This window comes from Mauremys mutica, chromosome 4 (genome assembly GCF_020497125.1).
Source record: "Mauremys mutica isolate MM-2020 ecotype Southern chromosome 4, ASM2049712v1, whole genome shotgun sequence".
NCBI classification, from domain to species: domain Eukaryota; kingdom Metazoa; phylum Chordata; order Testudines; family Geoemydidae; genus Mauremys; species Mauremys mutica.
Genome location: NC_059075.1, coordinates 62,383,729 through 62,402,357, shown reverse-complemented (window position 1 = coordinate 62,402,357; position 18,629 = coordinate 62,383,729). Strand labels below are relative to the sequence as shown.

The 18,629-nt window shown below is 44.9% G+C and overlaps 1 protein-coding gene across 3 annotated transcripts in view; it reads right to left on the bottom strand.

Moving 5' to 3' along the window:
- Positions 1 to 18,629, bottom strand: part of MAPKBP1 (mitogen-activated protein kinase binding protein 1) — a 128,956-nt gene that overhangs the window by 9,159 nt on the left and 101,168 nt on the right. For all 3 annotated transcript variants that reach the window (XM_045015411.1, XM_045015413.1, XM_045015412.1), the window contains 9 exons: positions 16,999 to 17,110; positions 16,293 to 16,356; positions 14,017 to 14,142; positions 7,797 to 7,945; positions 7,199 to 7,248; positions 5,867 to 6,103; positions 4,217 to 4,386; positions 2,460 to 2,605; positions 1,785 to 1,964 (listed from right to left, as the gene is read on the bottom strand). In XM_045015411.1, the coding sequence (XP_044871346.1) occupies positions 1,785 to 1,964; positions 2,460 to 2,605; positions 4,217 to 4,386; positions 5,867 to 6,103; positions 7,199 to 7,248; positions 7,797 to 7,945; positions 14,017 to 14,142; positions 16,293 to 16,356; positions 16,999 to 17,110 (1,234 nt within the window). The remainder of the gene's footprint in view (positions 1 to 1,784; positions 1,965 to 2,459; positions 2,606 to 4,216; positions 4,387 to 5,866; positions 6,104 to 7,198; positions 7,249 to 7,796; positions 7,946 to 14,016; positions 14,143 to 16,292; positions 16,357 to 16,998; positions 17,111 to 18,629) is intronic.

The following is an 18,629-nucleotide window of genomic DNA, read 5'->3' as shown; positions in this document are numbered from 1 at the left end:
GAGACCCTGGCTGGCAGGAGCCGGCGGATGGAACCCCAGAGTGGCGCTCAGCCTGCTGCCGGCCTTGGGTTCCATTCACTCAGCCGGTGGCGGGCTGACTGGTGGCGGCGGCAAGCTGAGGGGGAGCGGCGGCCGGGATCCCAGCTGGCAGGAGCTGGCGGACGGAACCCCAGACCGGCAGCGGGCTGAGCAGCTCAGCCTGCTCCTGGTCTGGGGTCCCAGCCACCGGCCCCACTCAGCCCAGACAGGCAGCGGGCTGAGCAGGGCCTGGGATCCTTGTTTGGGGTTCCAGCCACCAGCACCGCTCAGCCCGCTGCCAGTCTGGGGTCCAGCTGCTGGCCCTGCTCAGCCTGCTGCCGGTCTGGGGTTCCATTCACTCAGCTGGCTGAGCGGGGCCAGTACCTCAGACTGGCAGCGGGCTGAGCAGCTCAGTCTGCTGCCGGTTTGAGATCCCAGCCGCTGGCACCACTCAGCCTCCTGCCAGCCTGGGGTTCCATTCACCCAGACTGGCAGCGGGCTGAGCGGGGCCGGGGGCCAGGACCCCATACCGGGAGCAGGCTGAGCGGTTCAGCCCGTTGCCAATCTGGGGTTCCGTCCGCCAGCTCCTGCCAGCCAGGATCCCGGCCGCCGGCCCCCCATCAGCCCGCTACCAGCCTGGGGTTCTGTTCACCCAGGCTGGCAGGAGGCTGAGCGGGGCTGGCAGCTGGAACCCCAGACTGGCAACAGGCTGAGTGGTGCTGGCCCAGACTGGCAGCGGACTGAGCCACTCAGCCCCCCTGCCGCCCCGCTCATTCCGCCACTGGCCCGCTCAGCCTGCTGCCAGCTGAGTGGCTGGACCCCAGACCAGCAGCAGGCTGAGCGGGGCTGGTGGCTGGAACCCCAGGCAAGGATCCCAGGCCCTGCTCAGCCCGCTGCCTGTCTGGGCTGAGAGGGGCCGGTGGCTGGGACCCCAGACCAGGAGCAGGCTGAGCTGCTCAGCCCGCTGCCGGTCTGGGGTTCCGTCTTAACTACTTTAAAAACCTTATTTACTTTAAATACAACAATAGTTTATTTATATAATATAGACACAGAGAGAGACCTACAAATGTTAAAATGTATTACTGGCACGCGAAACCTTAAATTACAGTGAACTTGGCACACCACTTCTGAAAGATTGCCAACCCCTGATACAGATGGACACACTGTAATTCATTTACACGGCAAAACTAGAGATGGGACAAGAGAATGGGACTCCCAGATTCCAAGGACAGCACTTCACCAGGTCAACAAGAACAGTTTCACTAACCCAGTGTTTCTCAACCTTTTTGTGCTGGTGATCCCCTTTGGACTTGAAAAAAAATCATGACTCTCCACCCCTCTAAGACTTGAAAAGGTAGGGGACTGAAACTACTGAGCCCCAGCTCTGCTGCCTGGGGCTGGGGCTGAGAGACCGAGCCCAGAACCCCCCTAAACCCGTCCCGCGACCCGTCTGGAGGTCGCAACCCCCAGGTTGAAAGATACTGCAGTAACCCAAGAAACAAGGATTCCTTTTTATAGCCACATTTCCTTACACACATTCTCATCCGCACATTGTGGGAGTTATCACACACCCTTTTCTTTAGGCCTTTCTACTTTGCTTCACCTCTACCACCTCCCCACCACACACAGGCAAGGTTCACCCGAAAAGTGTGAGCCACAGCAAGACCGAACCTTTTGGGGTCTACTTGGTTTTATAAAGCAGATGGGTCTGGAGCTATAAAAATCTCACCAGGGAGAAAGTTCTTCCACTGGGTTTGAAGGTGTACCTTTTTCACCACCATTGACCAGAGTCTCAAAGTGCTGCTTGAGGAACTTCTCCTGATCTGGAGTCTTGGGGACCTCTCCCTCCAGCATGCTAGTGCCCGCATCCTCCTCGTCCTCCCCATCCACTTGTTCCTCCAGGTCTGAGACGCCATCCACACTGAGAGGCTCTGTACTCTCAGAATCTGGAAGCATGTGGAAAATAATGTACAGTCACAATAATGTCTGCATCCTGGCCACAACTGAACATCATTCTTAGAAGAAGCTCCTCATGAAGGTGTCATGTTAAGGACTAAGGTCAGAGCACCGGCAAATCAGCATTACTGCCATTAGGATGCAATTCCCAGATGTACAATATTACACAGGCAGCACAGCCCACAAGGACAACAGCATAGAGGGTCTGACTGTGCAGGTAGTTAAGGGAGCAGGCAGCAATCCACCCTCTAACCCCTCTCAAATGTACTCAGGGAAGTGCATATTCAGAAGTACCTGGATCTTTATGGTAATACCAGGGTGAGCTTTACTTTAATAGGAAAGTAGCATCATCCCAGCTCCCCAAAAATCACATCACATCTTTGAGTCCAGTTTGCCACCAAGCCTGGCAGCGAACGATCCCAGTAAGTTTCTGCAGTGTTCCATGTGGTGTGAAAATGGGCTCAAAACATGTATTCACATCTCACCTTCGTTTGGATGGTCTGGGCTGGAGAGGCGACTGCTACTGTAATCTACAGAGCAAGCACTGTCAGGACTGTGCTTATCAGGGCATCCGTTGCTGTGGTAACCTCTAACTAGCTTCCCGTGGGGCAGCGCTTTTACCTGGAACTCACTACAAGAGAGACAGGAAGAGTACAAACTAGAAGAGATGCTTTGTCCAGTTTTAAGATTATAATTTGTAGAGTCCTTACCTGTGTTAGTAACACCTTTGATTATTTAAAAAAAAGTTATTAAAAATTAAGTTTATTTCTTTTACCATTTATACAGTTTATTTTTGCATTTCATTAAGCTTGGACAGGAAAATCAAATTGGTCTGTTTCTCTTTCTGATTATACTCTGTTTCACATTTTGATTCTCAGGCACTAACAGAGCTGCTGTGGTTGGATTTCCAACACTGCAAGAAAATGAATGCACTAGTCCATTTAGGGGGGGAAAAAAAAAAAAAGGGCAGGGGGGTATTTTCCATAACATTCCTAGTCACAGATTTTGTAAATTTTTCCACAATTTGAGGCCTAAGCCAGTGTCTTTCCACACTCTTATATTCTGTTTCTCTGAGGGTCTTAGTGTTGTGAAATATAGCAGATTCTGAGGACAGGAAGACTGATTTTCATCAGTGAATACTGCATGGAAGTCGGCATTAGAAGATCTGAATCCTTGCTCTTGTCCCAGCTCCACATCAAAGAGCAAGGCCAATGGTATCCTTTTGCCTTATTTGTGAAGATTACAGTGTTCCATTTCCTGGAATACTTCGGATTCAGACACTAAGATTTGACTTGGAACATGAAAGTCACTATGACAGATATTTACTGTAAGATAACTGGAGGGAGATTAGCCCTGACAGCTTGCAAACTGTGTGTGCTTTGTAACATGTCCAATCTGTATCCAACACCACCACAGGCCCCCTCCTTTCTAACATGCTGGAACTGCACATGGGTCTGCTCTGTCTAAATATTATTACTATAAAATTAAAAACATAAATAAAGAGAAACTGGGTTGCGGGGGGCGGGGAAATGGAGGAGGCTAAAAGTTTCAGCTACATAAAGTTGGCATGCACTATTCTATGAGAGCTCCTAAAACTCACAACCGGTACTCTGTACTGGAATGGGGGTGGGGGAATTAAACAGCTCTAAGTGGAAGGAGAGGGAGTGTTATTCAGAAAAGGAAATAGGGGGAAGTGAAGGTGTAAAGTGGAATGGTCTAAAATAGAAATGAAGAAGAGAAAATGGAAGACAAAAGGTCGTCTTAGTCTCTCTGATTCCATTTAGCTGACGCAGTCATCGCATGCATGTTCATTAGCTTCGTCCAGCCTAATTTTAAAACGTCCCAAACAAGCAGGTTTCCACCATATCCCTAGGGTGGCCATTCCACAGCCAAATACATCTCCACCGTCAGGAGGGTTTCCAGCATAAGATTTTCCATTACTTAAATTCAACTCGCATGAGGGAGGAAGAAAAAGAGAGGTTCTTCCATGTTGTCTATTTCAAGGAGAAATTGGAGGAGTTTGCCGACATGCATGACTTGCTCGCAAGCAGAGATTGTTTTACTGAACCCTAGGTTCAGCTCCCTTTAGAATCAGGAGTGCATTAGTAAAGTCCTTAACTAAATATGTCCAGCATTGAGCTGACAATAAATCACCTCACCCAAGTTACCACACCTGCAGACAAGGAAAATGATGCAGCAGTGGCTTAGCCATACACAGAAGAGATTGTTTGGCTTTTTTAACCTGCTACTGTCGGTGGGGTGGATCTCATCTTGTTCAGGGTAGATTACACATTCCTCACTCTCAAAGGGCTCCAGTTCCTGAGTGAAAACCCCCTCTTCACAGGACACAAGCCGAATCATTTGAGGTCGGACACAAGGGCGGCTATCCTGAGGAGCTATGGAGTCTCCAACCTGGTGCAGAAATACAGAAATAGTATAGGTTACTAGTGTATTTCCTTGACGTCAGCAGGGCAGTGTGGGAGTTATATAGTGCCCACTACAGCAAGGGGTGCAATTAGAAAATAGCACTTTTTTCCATTGGCCCTGTCCCATCTCCCCTCCCACACACAAGGTCAACCAGCTATTACACACACTGACCCTAATTCTCCTCTCACTTAGAATCATGGAAGATTAGAGTTGGAAGAGACCTCAGGAGGTAATATAGTCCAACCCCCTACTCAAAGCAGGGCCAACCCCAACTAAATCATTCCAGCCAGGGCTTTGTCAAGCCGGGTCTTAAAAACCTCCAAGGATGGAGATTCCACCACCTCCCCAGGTAACCATTCCAGTGCTTCACCACCCTCCTAGTGAAATAGTGTTTCCTAATATCCAACCTAGACCTCCCCCACTGCAACTTGAGACCATTGCTTCTTGTTCTGTCATCTGCCACCACTGAGAACAGCTGAGCTCCATCCTCTTTGGAACCCTCCTTCAGGTAGTTGAAGGCTGCTATCAAATCCCCCCCTCACTCTTCTCTTCTGCAGACTAAATAATCCCAGTTCCCTGAGCCTCTCCTCATAAATCATGTTCCCCAGCCCCCTAATCATTTTCATTGCCCTCCACCGGACTCTCTCTAATTTGTCCACATCCTTTCTATAGTGGGGGGCCCCAAAACTGGATACAATACTCCAGATGTGGCCTCACCAGTGCTGAATAGAGGCTAATAATCACTTCCCTCGATCTGCTGGCAATGCTCCTACTAATGCAGCCCAAAATGCTGTTAGCCTTCTTGGCAACAAGGGCACACTGTTGACTCATATCCAGCTTCTCGTCCACTGTAATCCCAGGTCCTTTTCTGCAGAATTGCCACTTAGCCAGTCAGTCCCCAGCCTATAGCAATGCATGGGATTCTTCCATCCTAAATGCAGGACCTGCAGTTGTCCTTGTTGAACCTCATCAGATTTCTTTTGGCACAATCCTCCAATTTGTCTAGGTCACTCTGGACCCTATCCCAACCCTCCAGCATATCTACCTCTCCCCTCAGCTTAGTGTGTCCACTTATACCAACATAAAGCAGGAGTCATTCCACCGAAGTTAGGTACCAGCACAGAATAATCCATCTTGATCTAAGTAGTCTTCACAGGCCACAGCACCGTGTTAAAGATAAACAATCACAGGCTGCACTAGAACTCTGTGGGCCTCAGACGACATGCAGGTCAGCCATTCCTGGAACTGAGGAACCACGGCTCAATGAGGAGGAGTGTTCTAGACAGAGGTCACCTGGCTACCAGTAATAGATTCAAGTGAAATAAAGTGCAGGAAATCAACCAGGCATTTACTGTGTCAGGCTCAATTCCCATTGGCCAGCAGCGGTCAAAGAGCTCCAGGAAGGCTCCTGTGGAAAGCCTTGGGTTTCCCATTGCCTATATGTTGAATCCACAGCCACTGTTACCTTGTTGACGTGCAAAGAGAGATCAGCATGCTCTTCTCTGTCATCCCCATTGCTGGTCTGGGACAGCGAGTCTCGACTGGGGGATCGAGAGACTGAGAAAGACTCCAGCTGGCGCAAGTCCAGCATGGATTTAACTGTCATCTCTATGTTACTGGTTGGCTGGGACCAACGGCCCCGCTGCCGGGGAATCTTGTTCATTGCAGTCTCTGAACGCTGGATCTCTGCAATCTCTTTCGCCTGGAGGAAGTCGAAAGAAAAAGATAAGAGCATTGGAGATAAAATTCTGCTTATGGAGAAATAGAAAAGAAAACCTAGGATCAAGTCAAAATAGTTGTCTATGCATCTTCCTAAACCCAAAAACCCTCAGTCATACAGAAAGCTTTAGTTATAAGAGCCTCATAATGTGAAGATGATCCAAGTGCACCCTCATTGTAACTAAATTTAATTAACCAAAGAAACCAATTCAAAAGTTTTCATGTCAAGACAAAGTGGTTCAGTTAAATTTCAACCTCAAGCAACGTATCCTCATAAAGGCTCATTATTCAGGACTGAAGTGAAGGAGCAGGATACCAGAGGTAAAGAATTGCCCCAAAGGGTCCTAAATATATATGGAAGAATATCCAGCCTGTGTGAGATGCTGAGAAACCCCAAGACTCTGCAATATAGCTACTAGATGTATTTGCGTACGGCAGTGTGAAAGCCCACGAGTGCTGGGTCTCATGCTATTAGCACAAACTGAGACACCAAGACACTGCTGCACTCAATAGTAACAATGGGTAAAGAGGTGGTTTTATTATATTGACTAGGATTTCCAGCCAGATCCTTTTAACATTTAAAAAAAAACTCTCTCTCACATCCTATCCTCCACCAACAATGGGACTGACTGACTAGATGATCCAGTACAGTTAGATCTATTCCAGGGTTAATTTTTATGATTATCATGTTCTACAAAATCATAAGCCTCTGACTGCCAGATGCTGGGACTGGATGACAGGGGATAGATCACTCGATAACTGCCCTGTTCTTTGTTCTTTCCCTCTGACCCATCTGGCATTGGCCGCTGTTGGAAGATAGAATACTGGGCTAGACGGACCATTGATCTGACTCAGCATGTCTGTTCTTATCCTCTAGCCACAATCAGCACATGGTAATACTGGACACTTCCTCCCAAATTGAATGCTTCCTCACAGACTGGCCACAGCAATGGGATTCCTGCACTGGGAGATTTCTCACTGCAGTATTCCTACCATCAACCAGGATTAGTAGTTTCTGGTCTCCACAGATACTCTTCCTTATGACAAGAAGAAAAATTTTAAAGAATTAGTGACTCACCCTCCTCATTTCCCAATGGGAGAGGCTTCTTGAGAGGGAAAGGTTTGGATCTGAAAAGAGACAAAACTATATCTAGTTGGCATCCTGGCCAGTAAGGCTATTTTATCCCCCTTTCTTTCCTCTAAAGCCTCATGGCTACTGCATTTTCACTTGTGATACCTGTCCCCAGTAATGAGAACTCCTAGAAGCAGGTATGGCAGACACCATTAGAAGCCTGGATCTGGTTTCTTCAGGCTTCCACTGACCTCAGTGGCTTTTTATTGAAGAAGCAGAAGCCCGAGTCACTAGACTAATAGCCCCCATAGCTCTGATTGAAACCTCTTTGGCCAACCAGAATCAGTAAGAACCTGTTGAAAATTCTCATTAGGGAAGTCAGAATCGGCCTCTCTCCAGCTCAGCATAGGTAAGTATGGCTGTTGGTCTCCCCTCTGCTCCCATCCCCAAAATATTCTCTTGGTATTTCCCTTCCTGCCTGCACTTGATTGCACCTTTGCTATTCCCATGTCCCTTCCCTGCCCCATACAGCCTCACAAGTCTGCCGAGGCTCAAGTCCCCTTCCCTTTTCTCAGTCCATGCCCCTCTCCTTTCCCATTTATACCTGAGTCTCTCTCAGGGTTGCAGATGGATTGAATTTGGAAAGACTGTAGCCCATTTAACTCGTCTTCATCATTTCCTTCATCTTCACCATCTTTGTCGCTGTCTGATGAAAGCACTGGCACTGGCGATAGAACAGAGGTGGATTCGTGCCTGGGATAAAGGAATCAGAAGGAACATTTGGACAACATTACAGTATATCATAAGAAACCCCCGTACTCCCACTTTACACCCATCATACAGCACAATTAGCAAGGTGTACCAATTTCTCCAAACATTTACCTGAACCTCCTGCAAAACCTGACTTTGAGCCACCGTTCAAAGGTGCAAAGAAATAGACCAGACCAGCGGCAGTCCAGCATGTTCATGTGTTAGGAAGAGTTAGAGAATCCTGAATAGAACTGCGTTCACTAGAGCTGAGCAAAGTACAACTGTAGTTTCATCTTTCAATTTAAACCAATATTCAACAGTAATACTGTAGATAGCCAAATTTAAGGTCAAGATTGTCAGGACCTATTTAAGGGAGAGAAACAATTTCCTTTGTTGGAGCATTCTATGCAACATAAACATCACAAGATGTTCCTTTTGATGGCAGTTTGACATTTGAGAAACAGATGGCCATTGTTGTAAGAAAGACCAGTTTGATTCCTGGATGCAAACCTATTATACCCCAGTGACCTCGTGTGCACAGCCCATGCACCATAACATCACCATGCGGTGGTTGTTAGCCTTGGGGCACACTGAAGGACGTCAAACATACCTTGGATAGATCTTTAATCAAAATGGATAAGAGAGGCATTTCTGGCATGGATCCCAGAGGCACCCCAAGCATAAATTTCCATCAACAAAGGACTTATGAGCACAAGAGACATTTTCCCCACTCAGTCAAATTAGAGCTGAACCAAATCAGCTGAAGTAACAGAGTGCAATTAAATAAATTAAAAGCCTTTGACAAATCAGTCAGCACAGCACCCATGCTGTGACCTTGGGCAAGAGAACCCACTGTAACATTAGCAACCTTTACAGAGGGCTGTGGGTGAGTGTCAAGTGCAAGACATTCAGGAGACAAAAATAACTCATCTATCAAATACAGAAATATCTGGCTAGGGACCAAATTCTCCTGCAATTTACAAATTTCAGGCAGTACTAAAATAGGATCCTCTATACTACAATGGCACTTTAAGTTCTATTTTATATGGAAGTGTAGCGGGATCTTACCCACACCTTTTCAGATGATTTTCAATATTTTAAGAGTAGGGTACAGAATAGAACTGAAAGTTTTCTTAGTAGATTCTTCCAGCAAAATGGTCCAATTGCAGATTGCCCTTCTCTGATTTATCCATCTGCGCCAGTCAGTCTCTGCATCTTTCCTATTGGTCTCCATGTCTCTCCAGTCTGTCCTTCTCAAGGCTTTGTGCCTCTTGTGCCTGAGCAGTGAAATCCTGCCAGGGCTCTTGCATTATAACACCTTTTGTGTATGTCCACACTGCAGCTAGGCACCAGTCTCCCAGCCTGAGTAGAGAGAGACTAGCACCAGCGGGGCTCAACCTAGTGCACTAAAAAGAGCAATGTGGATGTTCTGGCTCAGGCTGGGAGTCTGGGCTCTGAAGGCTAGTGGGTTGGGTGGGCTTAAGAGTCCAAGCTCCAGCCTGAGCCAGAACATCCACATTGCTAGTTTTAGCATGCTAGCTCACGCCCCACCAGCAGGAGACTGTCCATACAGGCTGGAGACCTGCTCCCAGCTGCAGTGTAGACATATCCCAAGTGGCTATCCTGTATATTTAAAAAATTGAGTATTATGGTATAAACCACAGGAAACAATACTACCTTTGATGCACTGGTAGGTTTGATGGTGGTTTTTCTGTTTGGTCCATCAAGGGTTTTGTTGGTATTATTTTGTTTAATCAGGTTTTTTAATAACATTACTAGTCAGATATTTCAAACTTCATTGATTATACTGTGTGTCAAGTCACAGCTACCTTTTGGGAGATTCTTGGGCATACTGGAGCTGGTGGGAGTGGGGAAGGGCTAGCAGATCAACCAGAATGGATGCAATTTACACACAGAAAGGTACAGCAAAAGAAGGTCTCCATTTGACAAATATGGACTGACAAAATTAGTAGGGAAAGAAAGGACATATTCAAGCCTTTTCAGAAGAACTGAATAATGGGATGTAAACAAAATTTTAGAACCATGAGAGAGGTCAACGCAAACTGCACACAAGCTATCAAACACTTTATCAGTTTGGCTCTGTCTAATGCAACTTTAAGTCTTGGTCCTACATTATCACAACAAACCTTACTCTCTGGACACCCTTCTCTGTGCCCACCTTTATGCAGCCACATATGTTCTTCAAAATATACTCCAATGCCTGGTCACTGTAAGTAATATTTTCAAAAGCACCCAGGTCTCATTGACTTGAAGTTTAGGTGCTTTTAAAATGAGACATAGGCTCCCAAGTCATTTGGGTGCTTTGGAAAAATTATACCCTGTAATGTCTATTTTACTTATCCAAACCACACACCGAATCACAACCTTTATTTCCTTCACCCATTTTGCTCTCCATGCCTTCTTCCATGAACCTGGAACCCTCTTCCTGACCCTCCTCCCACTCTTCTTCCAGCAGCCCTATATGAACCCTAGTTTTCCTCTCTAAGTAACAGTAAAAACAAATCTCAAGATACATGTGTTACTCACTTAAATCACCACATTATTTTATTGTCCTCAACTCTTGCTCTCCTCCCTTGCTCCCCTCAATCAGCATTTACCTTCTCTCAAATTATCACCTGATCTTGGGTCCTGATTAGGGTGACCAGACAGCAAGTGTGAAAAATTGGGACAGGAGATGGGGGTATAGGAGCCTATATAAGAAAAGGACCCCAAAATCAGGACTGTCCCTATAAAATCGGGACATCTGGTCACCCTAGTCCTGATCATGCATCAACTCCTTCCCTGGGGGTGGCCCTGTGCCCATCTGAAGTCCCATTGATGTTAATGGGGCTCCCTGCAGCTGCAGAAATCCACCAACTCAGGGCTAGTTACAGGATTGGGGCTTCAATTATAAGCTCCCTTGGGTAGAGACATAGTCTTTGGTCTGCAAAATGCCATATAATTAATACATCATTGTAACTATGCCATTTTGTGTTCTGAAGTTAATTCAGACTTAAAGGATGTGGGGGATGGAATCTAAGAACAGCGACTGTTCTTATAACAGACACACTTACAAATGTTCTAACACTGAGCCTGTGCTGCTTGCCTCCTCAGAGCTCAAGGACATATTAATCCTGTTATAACACTCTAAGAGGTGATGGATGCAGAACATACTGGCAGTTCTGTACTTCCTCTCTCAAAAGGTCTGTGGGTTGAAAGCACACCCCTTTGTAATGATCACAATGGTACTGATTGAAATGGAGTTATATTGGTGTAAAACTGGAGTAACAGTAGTGAATCAGGCCCCAGTCTTGATTTTACATCAAACGCCTGTCACGTTCCCAGCCACGGGAAATACCCAGCTTTCCTGGAATAGACCACTGCCTCATCAAACATTTGACAAGGGGCTATCAATTTAGAATAAATCCAAGGACAAACAGTGCTTCTCTAGAGCGCATACAAACTCTTTACACTGGTTTTAGAAGCACTAGCCAAAGTTAAATCAAGTTTATCTCCTGCTATTAAAGATAGAGCTTCAATAAAATCATACAAAAAGGGGATTTAAAAATACACTCTGCCAACCCATGCATCTATAATCCCTGAAACTTTCCACAGTGAGATCAGTGTAAAACCTCTCTTCCAAATAACTTGGAACCAAGTGCTTTCCAAACAATAAAACAATGTGTTCGCACCAACAGTCAAAATTATATTAAAAGCCTCTACGCAACTCCTAGTATGAAAAACAAAAATATCTCAGAAAAGCCCATAATGCACCAGCGATATGAAATGAGCACGGGCTACATTCTCCCATCAAACAAACAGCTCAAGTTAAATGGGGAGAACACATCAGCAATTCTCATGACTAGAAGCAGAACCAGAGAGATATTGCATGCACTAGAGAAAACAACAGCAGCATAAAAATGAAATGGCTCAAAGGAATTCATTATTACATAAGGTGGGGTGCAGAACAATAGGATTCCAGGACAATAGTCAGTGAGGCCAGTCCACACACTGACAGTCACAGCTGGATAGACACGGCATTATTTTGGATTATAAATCTTCAGTTCCCCACTGCCTAATCAGTGTTCTCGCTTCCCCAACTTTCTGAAGCTCTCTTTTTTTGCTCATCCACCTTGGGACACGCTCAGAACATGGAGGCATTGCACCAATTAGCTGGTGGAGCAGATCACCTCCCTTGCTTCCTACCGAAACTGTAAACAATACAGCTCTGAAAGGAGCCTCACAAAATAAATACATATCCCTGGGGATGGAGCATCTTAATGCTTCTGTGGACCTTATACCTAGACCACTTACAATATAATACTCTTACACCTCAAGAAGCAACCCAATTCTATAGAGCAGCTTATACACAGATTCTGAAGGCAAAACAAAAGCAGATATTACACATCTATAAAACATGGACTCTTACTCAAGATCCTCAGTTCCTCTGCTCCACACAGTGACTCCAGACCAAATCGGCTATTCCTTCAAATTCAGCCAGCAATCCAAAATGCTCTGGAACTGTCTGCCGATAGCCAGTGACCACACTGACAGGTCGAAACTGAAAACAAGCTTTAAGCTGACCAACCTAAAGTGTTCCAGACTAGCAAAGAGGTCACCAAACAAGTTTTCCAAATTGCTTGTGCTGGTGTGGCACCCATTCAAGCCTCCAGCAAGAGAATGTGACAGAGACAAGTCTCACCTAGTGCCAAATGAAACTGGGAGCGTCCGTCACAGACTGCGCCTCAATAAGGCAAAGTTGCAGCTGCTGGAATGATGGAGAGTCTGCTATAAAAAGCACATTGCTTTACAGCTCTAACATTTTGGCTAGAAAAGGCTGCTTCATGGCTCAATATTGAGGCATCCCAGAATAATTATTGCATGCATGTCGGACAGGAGATACTTCAAGGAAAGGAAACCTTAGTCCATGCTCAGTGAAACTATGCACACAGACTTTCCTCCTGCACACTCTGCTCCCAAAGAGAGGGGAAGGTTCTTGTAATTCTTTCAAACCATCAGTCTGGCAAGACCTTCATCACTTTGGCACTTTTACATCCAGATTTTAACTCAAAGTCATTTGAGGAGGAAAAGGAGGGAGAACCCAAAAAATATTTATGGATCCAATTCTCATTTTGATACCATGTGAGCCTGCTCAGGGCTGCAGATATTTCCCTCCTCCACCTCCCTCTCCCAAATTAATGTCAGCACATAAAGCCACATATTTTACACTGAACTGATCCACAGCCCTAAAAGCCCAGCCAGTCCTCCCAGCTGAGTTTGTTCTGTTTGAAACTCAGAGCTCAGTACTTGAGTACCATTGTTCAGAGGAGGATCACTGGATAAATTTAGATCTATTCCAGAGTTTCCAGTTTGTGCGGTTTATTTTTAGACATGTTTTGTTTACTGTAAGAGCAACAAAAAAATCTGACTAGCCAGCAAAAGTCATTCCCTTGGAATTATATTTTTTTAAAAGTGACCCTCCCTGAAACCTCCACTCCTGGGGCTAAGTTAACAATGAACACAGCAGATCTTTAGGACCTGCCAGTGCTTTTCACAAAAAAAAAAAAAAATCAACACTGCAAAAAACATATAAATGGCAGGTATTTTTCAGTGCATACTTTGGATAAATCTAGCTGCCAGTTTTTGACAGGGTGGGTTTTTAACATAGACCCAGAAATCTCTAGCCATAAATTACCAAGTTCTCCTTGACAGGATGTTATGTACCTGTCTCAGTATTGCTTTGAAAAGTAGATTTCTGACACCATGTTCAGCATTAATTAAAGAGCTGTGACATTCAGTACAGATTACAACACAGAATGAAGCGATGCTGGATGTATCCTGCCATTAGATCATAGAGACAGGTTTTAAATCCAAAAATGCAGAGATGCAGAACAAGCAGCACAAGAAACCAGTGCAAAGCCAACAAACAACAAAAGGAAGAGAAGCTGAAAAAATACTCTTGATGAGGGATAACAACCTCCTGCAGTTAACACAAGTCCACCTTTAAATGTCCCACACAAACTAATATCTAGCCCCACCAACTGTTCTCCCTCTTTGCACCCCTCACCTCTTACCTGATAAGTCCAGCTGTCTTGTGTGGTGGTGATTTCTCCACCTGCTTCCCTCTTTGCTTCATGTCAGCTAGCCGCTGTCGCATGCTGATGGTCATCTCAGAACTCAGGCGCCAAATGAAGATACAGCTGGAAGTGGGGAAAGAGTGAACAAGTTATGTTTCCTTTCAGTCCAGAGTTATTAATATTCTCCATCAGCGAGGCTAAGAATTTCCTTTCTGGTTTTGGGAGCCAACCTAAAGGGAAAAAGACAGAGCCCAGTGGGCACAACTAGAGTGCATGGTACTTTGGAGACAGACATTTAGGGAATCTCTTCTCCCACCACAGGCTTGACCACATGTAGGCTCTCTGGCTGCAGAGACTTTTCTATTGACAAAAGATGCTTTGAAGCCCCTCTTCTGGGGACATAGGTAAGGTAAGATTTTGTTTATTTGTTAAATTTTGTATATAGCACCTAGACGTTATGGCCGTAAGTGCTAAAAAAAAACCTTTAAAAACAAAAAAACTACAGGGCTCCTCAGGTTGGGGAGCATCCTATCCTCACGGCATGTCCACTGATGTTCAACCTCTTCTCAGTGCTGAATGATTTCCTTCCTCCCCTGTCCCCAACTAATCCACTGGGTCTAATCATACCTAAGTAGAAACAGGGAAGTAATGGTACTGTCATTACCAAAGGGCTGCACTCCTTTTGGCCCCAAATGGGATTTAGTAGGGTTCCTAGACCCCCATCAAATGCCAGCAAACTGGTATTCCAAGGTGGTGGTTGCAACCTCCTCTTCCAGGCTACAAAGGCGTTTGCTTTGAACTGTTCAACTATGACTTTTTTTTAAAAATCCTTTTCTTGTTATTTCAAATCAGAGGAGCTTGCAACCACCACTGCAAGCACTGGTGCCCCATGATTTTTCTGGAGGCACAAGTTGGACATATTTCTAAAGTGACAGCACTATATGTTACACCTAGTTATGCAAGGTTATGATCTAGTACAAGCTCTGTAGAGAGGAGACCAGCCTATGAAGTTTGGATCTAGTTTAAAACTTCCTCAAAGTTTACACAGGATCCAAACACACATTAAGATGCACCTGAAAATGAACTGAAGCCAGTACAGTCTACGGAGTATAGATGTAACAAGCAAGAAAGTTGCAAGAAACATTGCTAAGTGGGGAGCCCCATTCTACACAACCTGAAGTTTCCAAATTGTCCTTGAGTGTAGCCTCATGCAGACGCTATTAGGGTAACACAACCCTATAAAAAAATCTTGGTACTTCTATGTACTAGTGATTAGGTTGAAAAAATGTTGACAAAACTTTTCCCCATAGAAACATATTGGTTTCAACAAAAATTTCATTAGGAAAGTTTCTCAGATCCTCAGTGGAATTTCTGGTAGTTGGGACTCTCACCTGAGATGTGGGAGACCCAGGTTCAAGTCCTTGCTCTACCAGATTTGGACTGGGGACTTGAACCTACATCTCCCAGGGAAGTGCCCTATTCTGGAGTTGGGGTGGGCATTTGTGTCTGTCTGTCTGACTCACTCAAATTTTTTCATGGAAAAAAATCAAAATATTTCATTTTGGTTCCACAGGAGAATGAAAACAAATTTCAAAACCTCAGAATGTTTTGCAAAATGGAGAAGTTTTGTGGCCAGCCCTACTGGTGACTAGATTCAGGAGCATTGTTCCCAGTTATTGAAACCATACACATTTACACAGACTTCTCCTGAACAATGGAAACTCCCCAGCTAGTTTTTTAAACAGCAGAGTCAAAGTTGTGAGATGCTGCAGCCAGAAGCTAAGGCACCCTTGGGCTGGCCAGCTGCATCTCTTCACAGGGCAGCTTTCTCTCTCACACACACAAACAACGGTTATAATTCCTAGATGTGACATCAACAGCATGAATTACAACTGAGAAAGCAGATCCAGCCTGTTCATGAAGTATCAGGGCAGGTCAAACGTGTAGATAACTCATTGGCAACATCACAGAGTTTAGGGACACAAAGCTCTGCATAATCCTGCCCTGCCAGCTACTCAGCTCCAATCTTCTCCACAGCTCCACCCGCTAAGATTTCCTGGGTTGTGCAGCACCTATTTGGGATCCAGGAAGCACAGAGATTGTTTCGGACATCACAACACACCCATCACAAATTGCGATGCCCTGAACGTGTGTGCTCCACCTGCTTTGCAGAGGTGGTTTAACTCCTGCATGAAATGGCACAAAACCACAGACTGACACTCTACTGAAGGAGGAGAGGGAGTTAATATCCCAACAGCAAACCCCGGGCTTACCTGTCACCAGAGACAGAGATCAGGTGTTTGCAGTCGTTACTGAACTTCATCCCAGTTACAATCTCTGTGTAAAACAGAACAGAAGAACAACGCCTCTTTAAACATGCCACTGCGCAGCACAGATCATTGGCAAAATAGATTAGCTGGACTCAGCTCTGTACTCAATGATCAGATCCAGAATGTTTGCATGGAGCAGAGATACACAAATTCCCCTACCACATCTAGGTGGTCCCTCTAGGTCAGAATTAAGATTTATTGATGTATAATAGTGTGGGAAAGCCCACACCTGAATGAACATGAAGAATGAGCAATCTGCCCACCTTGGAAAGCGATCTTTCGGGGTACTGTTGAGATGTATTATAGAGAGGCTTATGATTCCCTGGAAAAGGAGTGGCTGGTTTATAGTCCACTTGAAGTGGCTGATAAACAGTAAAATGTTTTACAGAATTTTTATGAGATTTTTTAAATAAAAAAAAAAGTTGAAATTTCAATAAATATTTTTGATTGTCAAAATTTCAGCCAGCTCTACTCCTGGTCAAAAGAACCCAAACATTTCCAAGGTGAACTTTTTGGTTTGTTTTTTAATTGAAAATTGAATCACCAATTAAAAGTTTCATTCAAACGTCAGAAAAAATGTTGACCAGCACTACATGCCACAGTATAACCTGCAGCTAAAAAGGCACTTGCTGAAGCTTCTGTAACTCACCTGAGTGCCCATACATTGTGGCCACACACTCGCCGGAGTAGAAATCAAATATGGAGAGGTTCTTGTCAGAGCAACTAGTTGCAATGTAGAGACCTGAGGGATCAGTCTGCACCTGGTTGAGGAGTACAGGAGGCAGAAAGGGCTGGTGAGAAAGTACCTTAGACAGATGCACAAGAAATGCCCAGGATGCCAGAAAGAGGGGCACACACACACACCACAGAAAGAAAGGTTTAGAGTCACCCTAAGCCCTGTACTCCAAAAGGGCATCAGCATAGGTGCTGGACTAGGGGTGCTGGAGGTGCTGCTGCACCCGCTGTCTTGAAATGGTTTTCATCTAGTTTCCTGAGCTGAGGTAGGCCAAGTAACACTAGACAGATGCTAGCTAACATGTTCTTTAAAACCTCCAACACCACGGATTCCACAACCTCACTTGAAAGCCTATTCCAGCACTTAACTATCCATAGAGCTAGAAAGTTTTTCTTAACATCTAACCTAAATCTCCCCTGCCACAGATTAAGCCCATTATTTCTTCACCTACCTTCAGTGGACACAGAGAACAATTGATCATCATGCTCTTATTAACAGCACTTAACATAATTGAAGACTTATCAGGTCTTCCCTCGATCTTCTTTTCTCAAGACTAAACATGCCCAGCTTTTTTAAACCTTTTCTCATAGGTCAGGTTTTCTAAACCTTGTAACATTTTTGTTGCTCTCCCCTGGACTCTCTCCAATCTATCCACATCTTTCTGAAAGTGTGGCATCCAGAAGTGGTCTGTACTCCAGGTGAGGCCTCACCAATGCCAAATACAGCAGGACAATACCTCCCACTTCTCACATACCACACTCCTGTTAACACACCCCAGAATATTTGCCTTTTTCACAACTGTATCACATTGTTGACTCATATTCAATATGTGATCCACTATAATGCCCAGATCCTTTTCAGCAGTACTACCACCAAGCCAGTTATTCCCCATTTTGTAATATGTGTTTGATTTCTCTTTCCTATCTATAGTAATTTACACTTGGTTTTACTGAATTTCATCTCATTGATTTCAGACCAATTCTCCAATTGGTCATCATTTTGAATTCTAATCCTGTCCTCCAAAGTGCTTGCAATCCCTCCCAGATTGGGGTCAACTGCAATTTTGTAAGTATAGTCTCCACTCCATTATCCAAGTCATCATTAAAAATATTCAATAATATCAGACCCAGGACAGATTCCCATGGGACCCCACTAAATACTTCCTCTCACTTTGACAGCAAACCATTGATAATCACGCTTTGAATAGTCTTTTAACCAGTTATACACCAACAGGATAGTAATTATAGATAACATGACTCTCACCCATGCCCCTACTCAGCCACCAAACCATCCAGCCACCTTATGTCAAGCCTCCAACCCAACCCACTTAGACTCATAGACTCTCAGACTTTAAGGTCAGAAGGGACCATTATGATCATCTAGTCTGACCTCCTGCACAATGCAGGCCACAGAATCTCACCCATCCACTCCTGTAACAAACCCCTAACCTATGTCTGAGTTATTGAAGTCCTCAAATTGTGGTTTGAAGACCTCAAGCTGCAGAGAATCCTCCAGCAAGTAACCCGTGCCCCATGCTGCAGAGG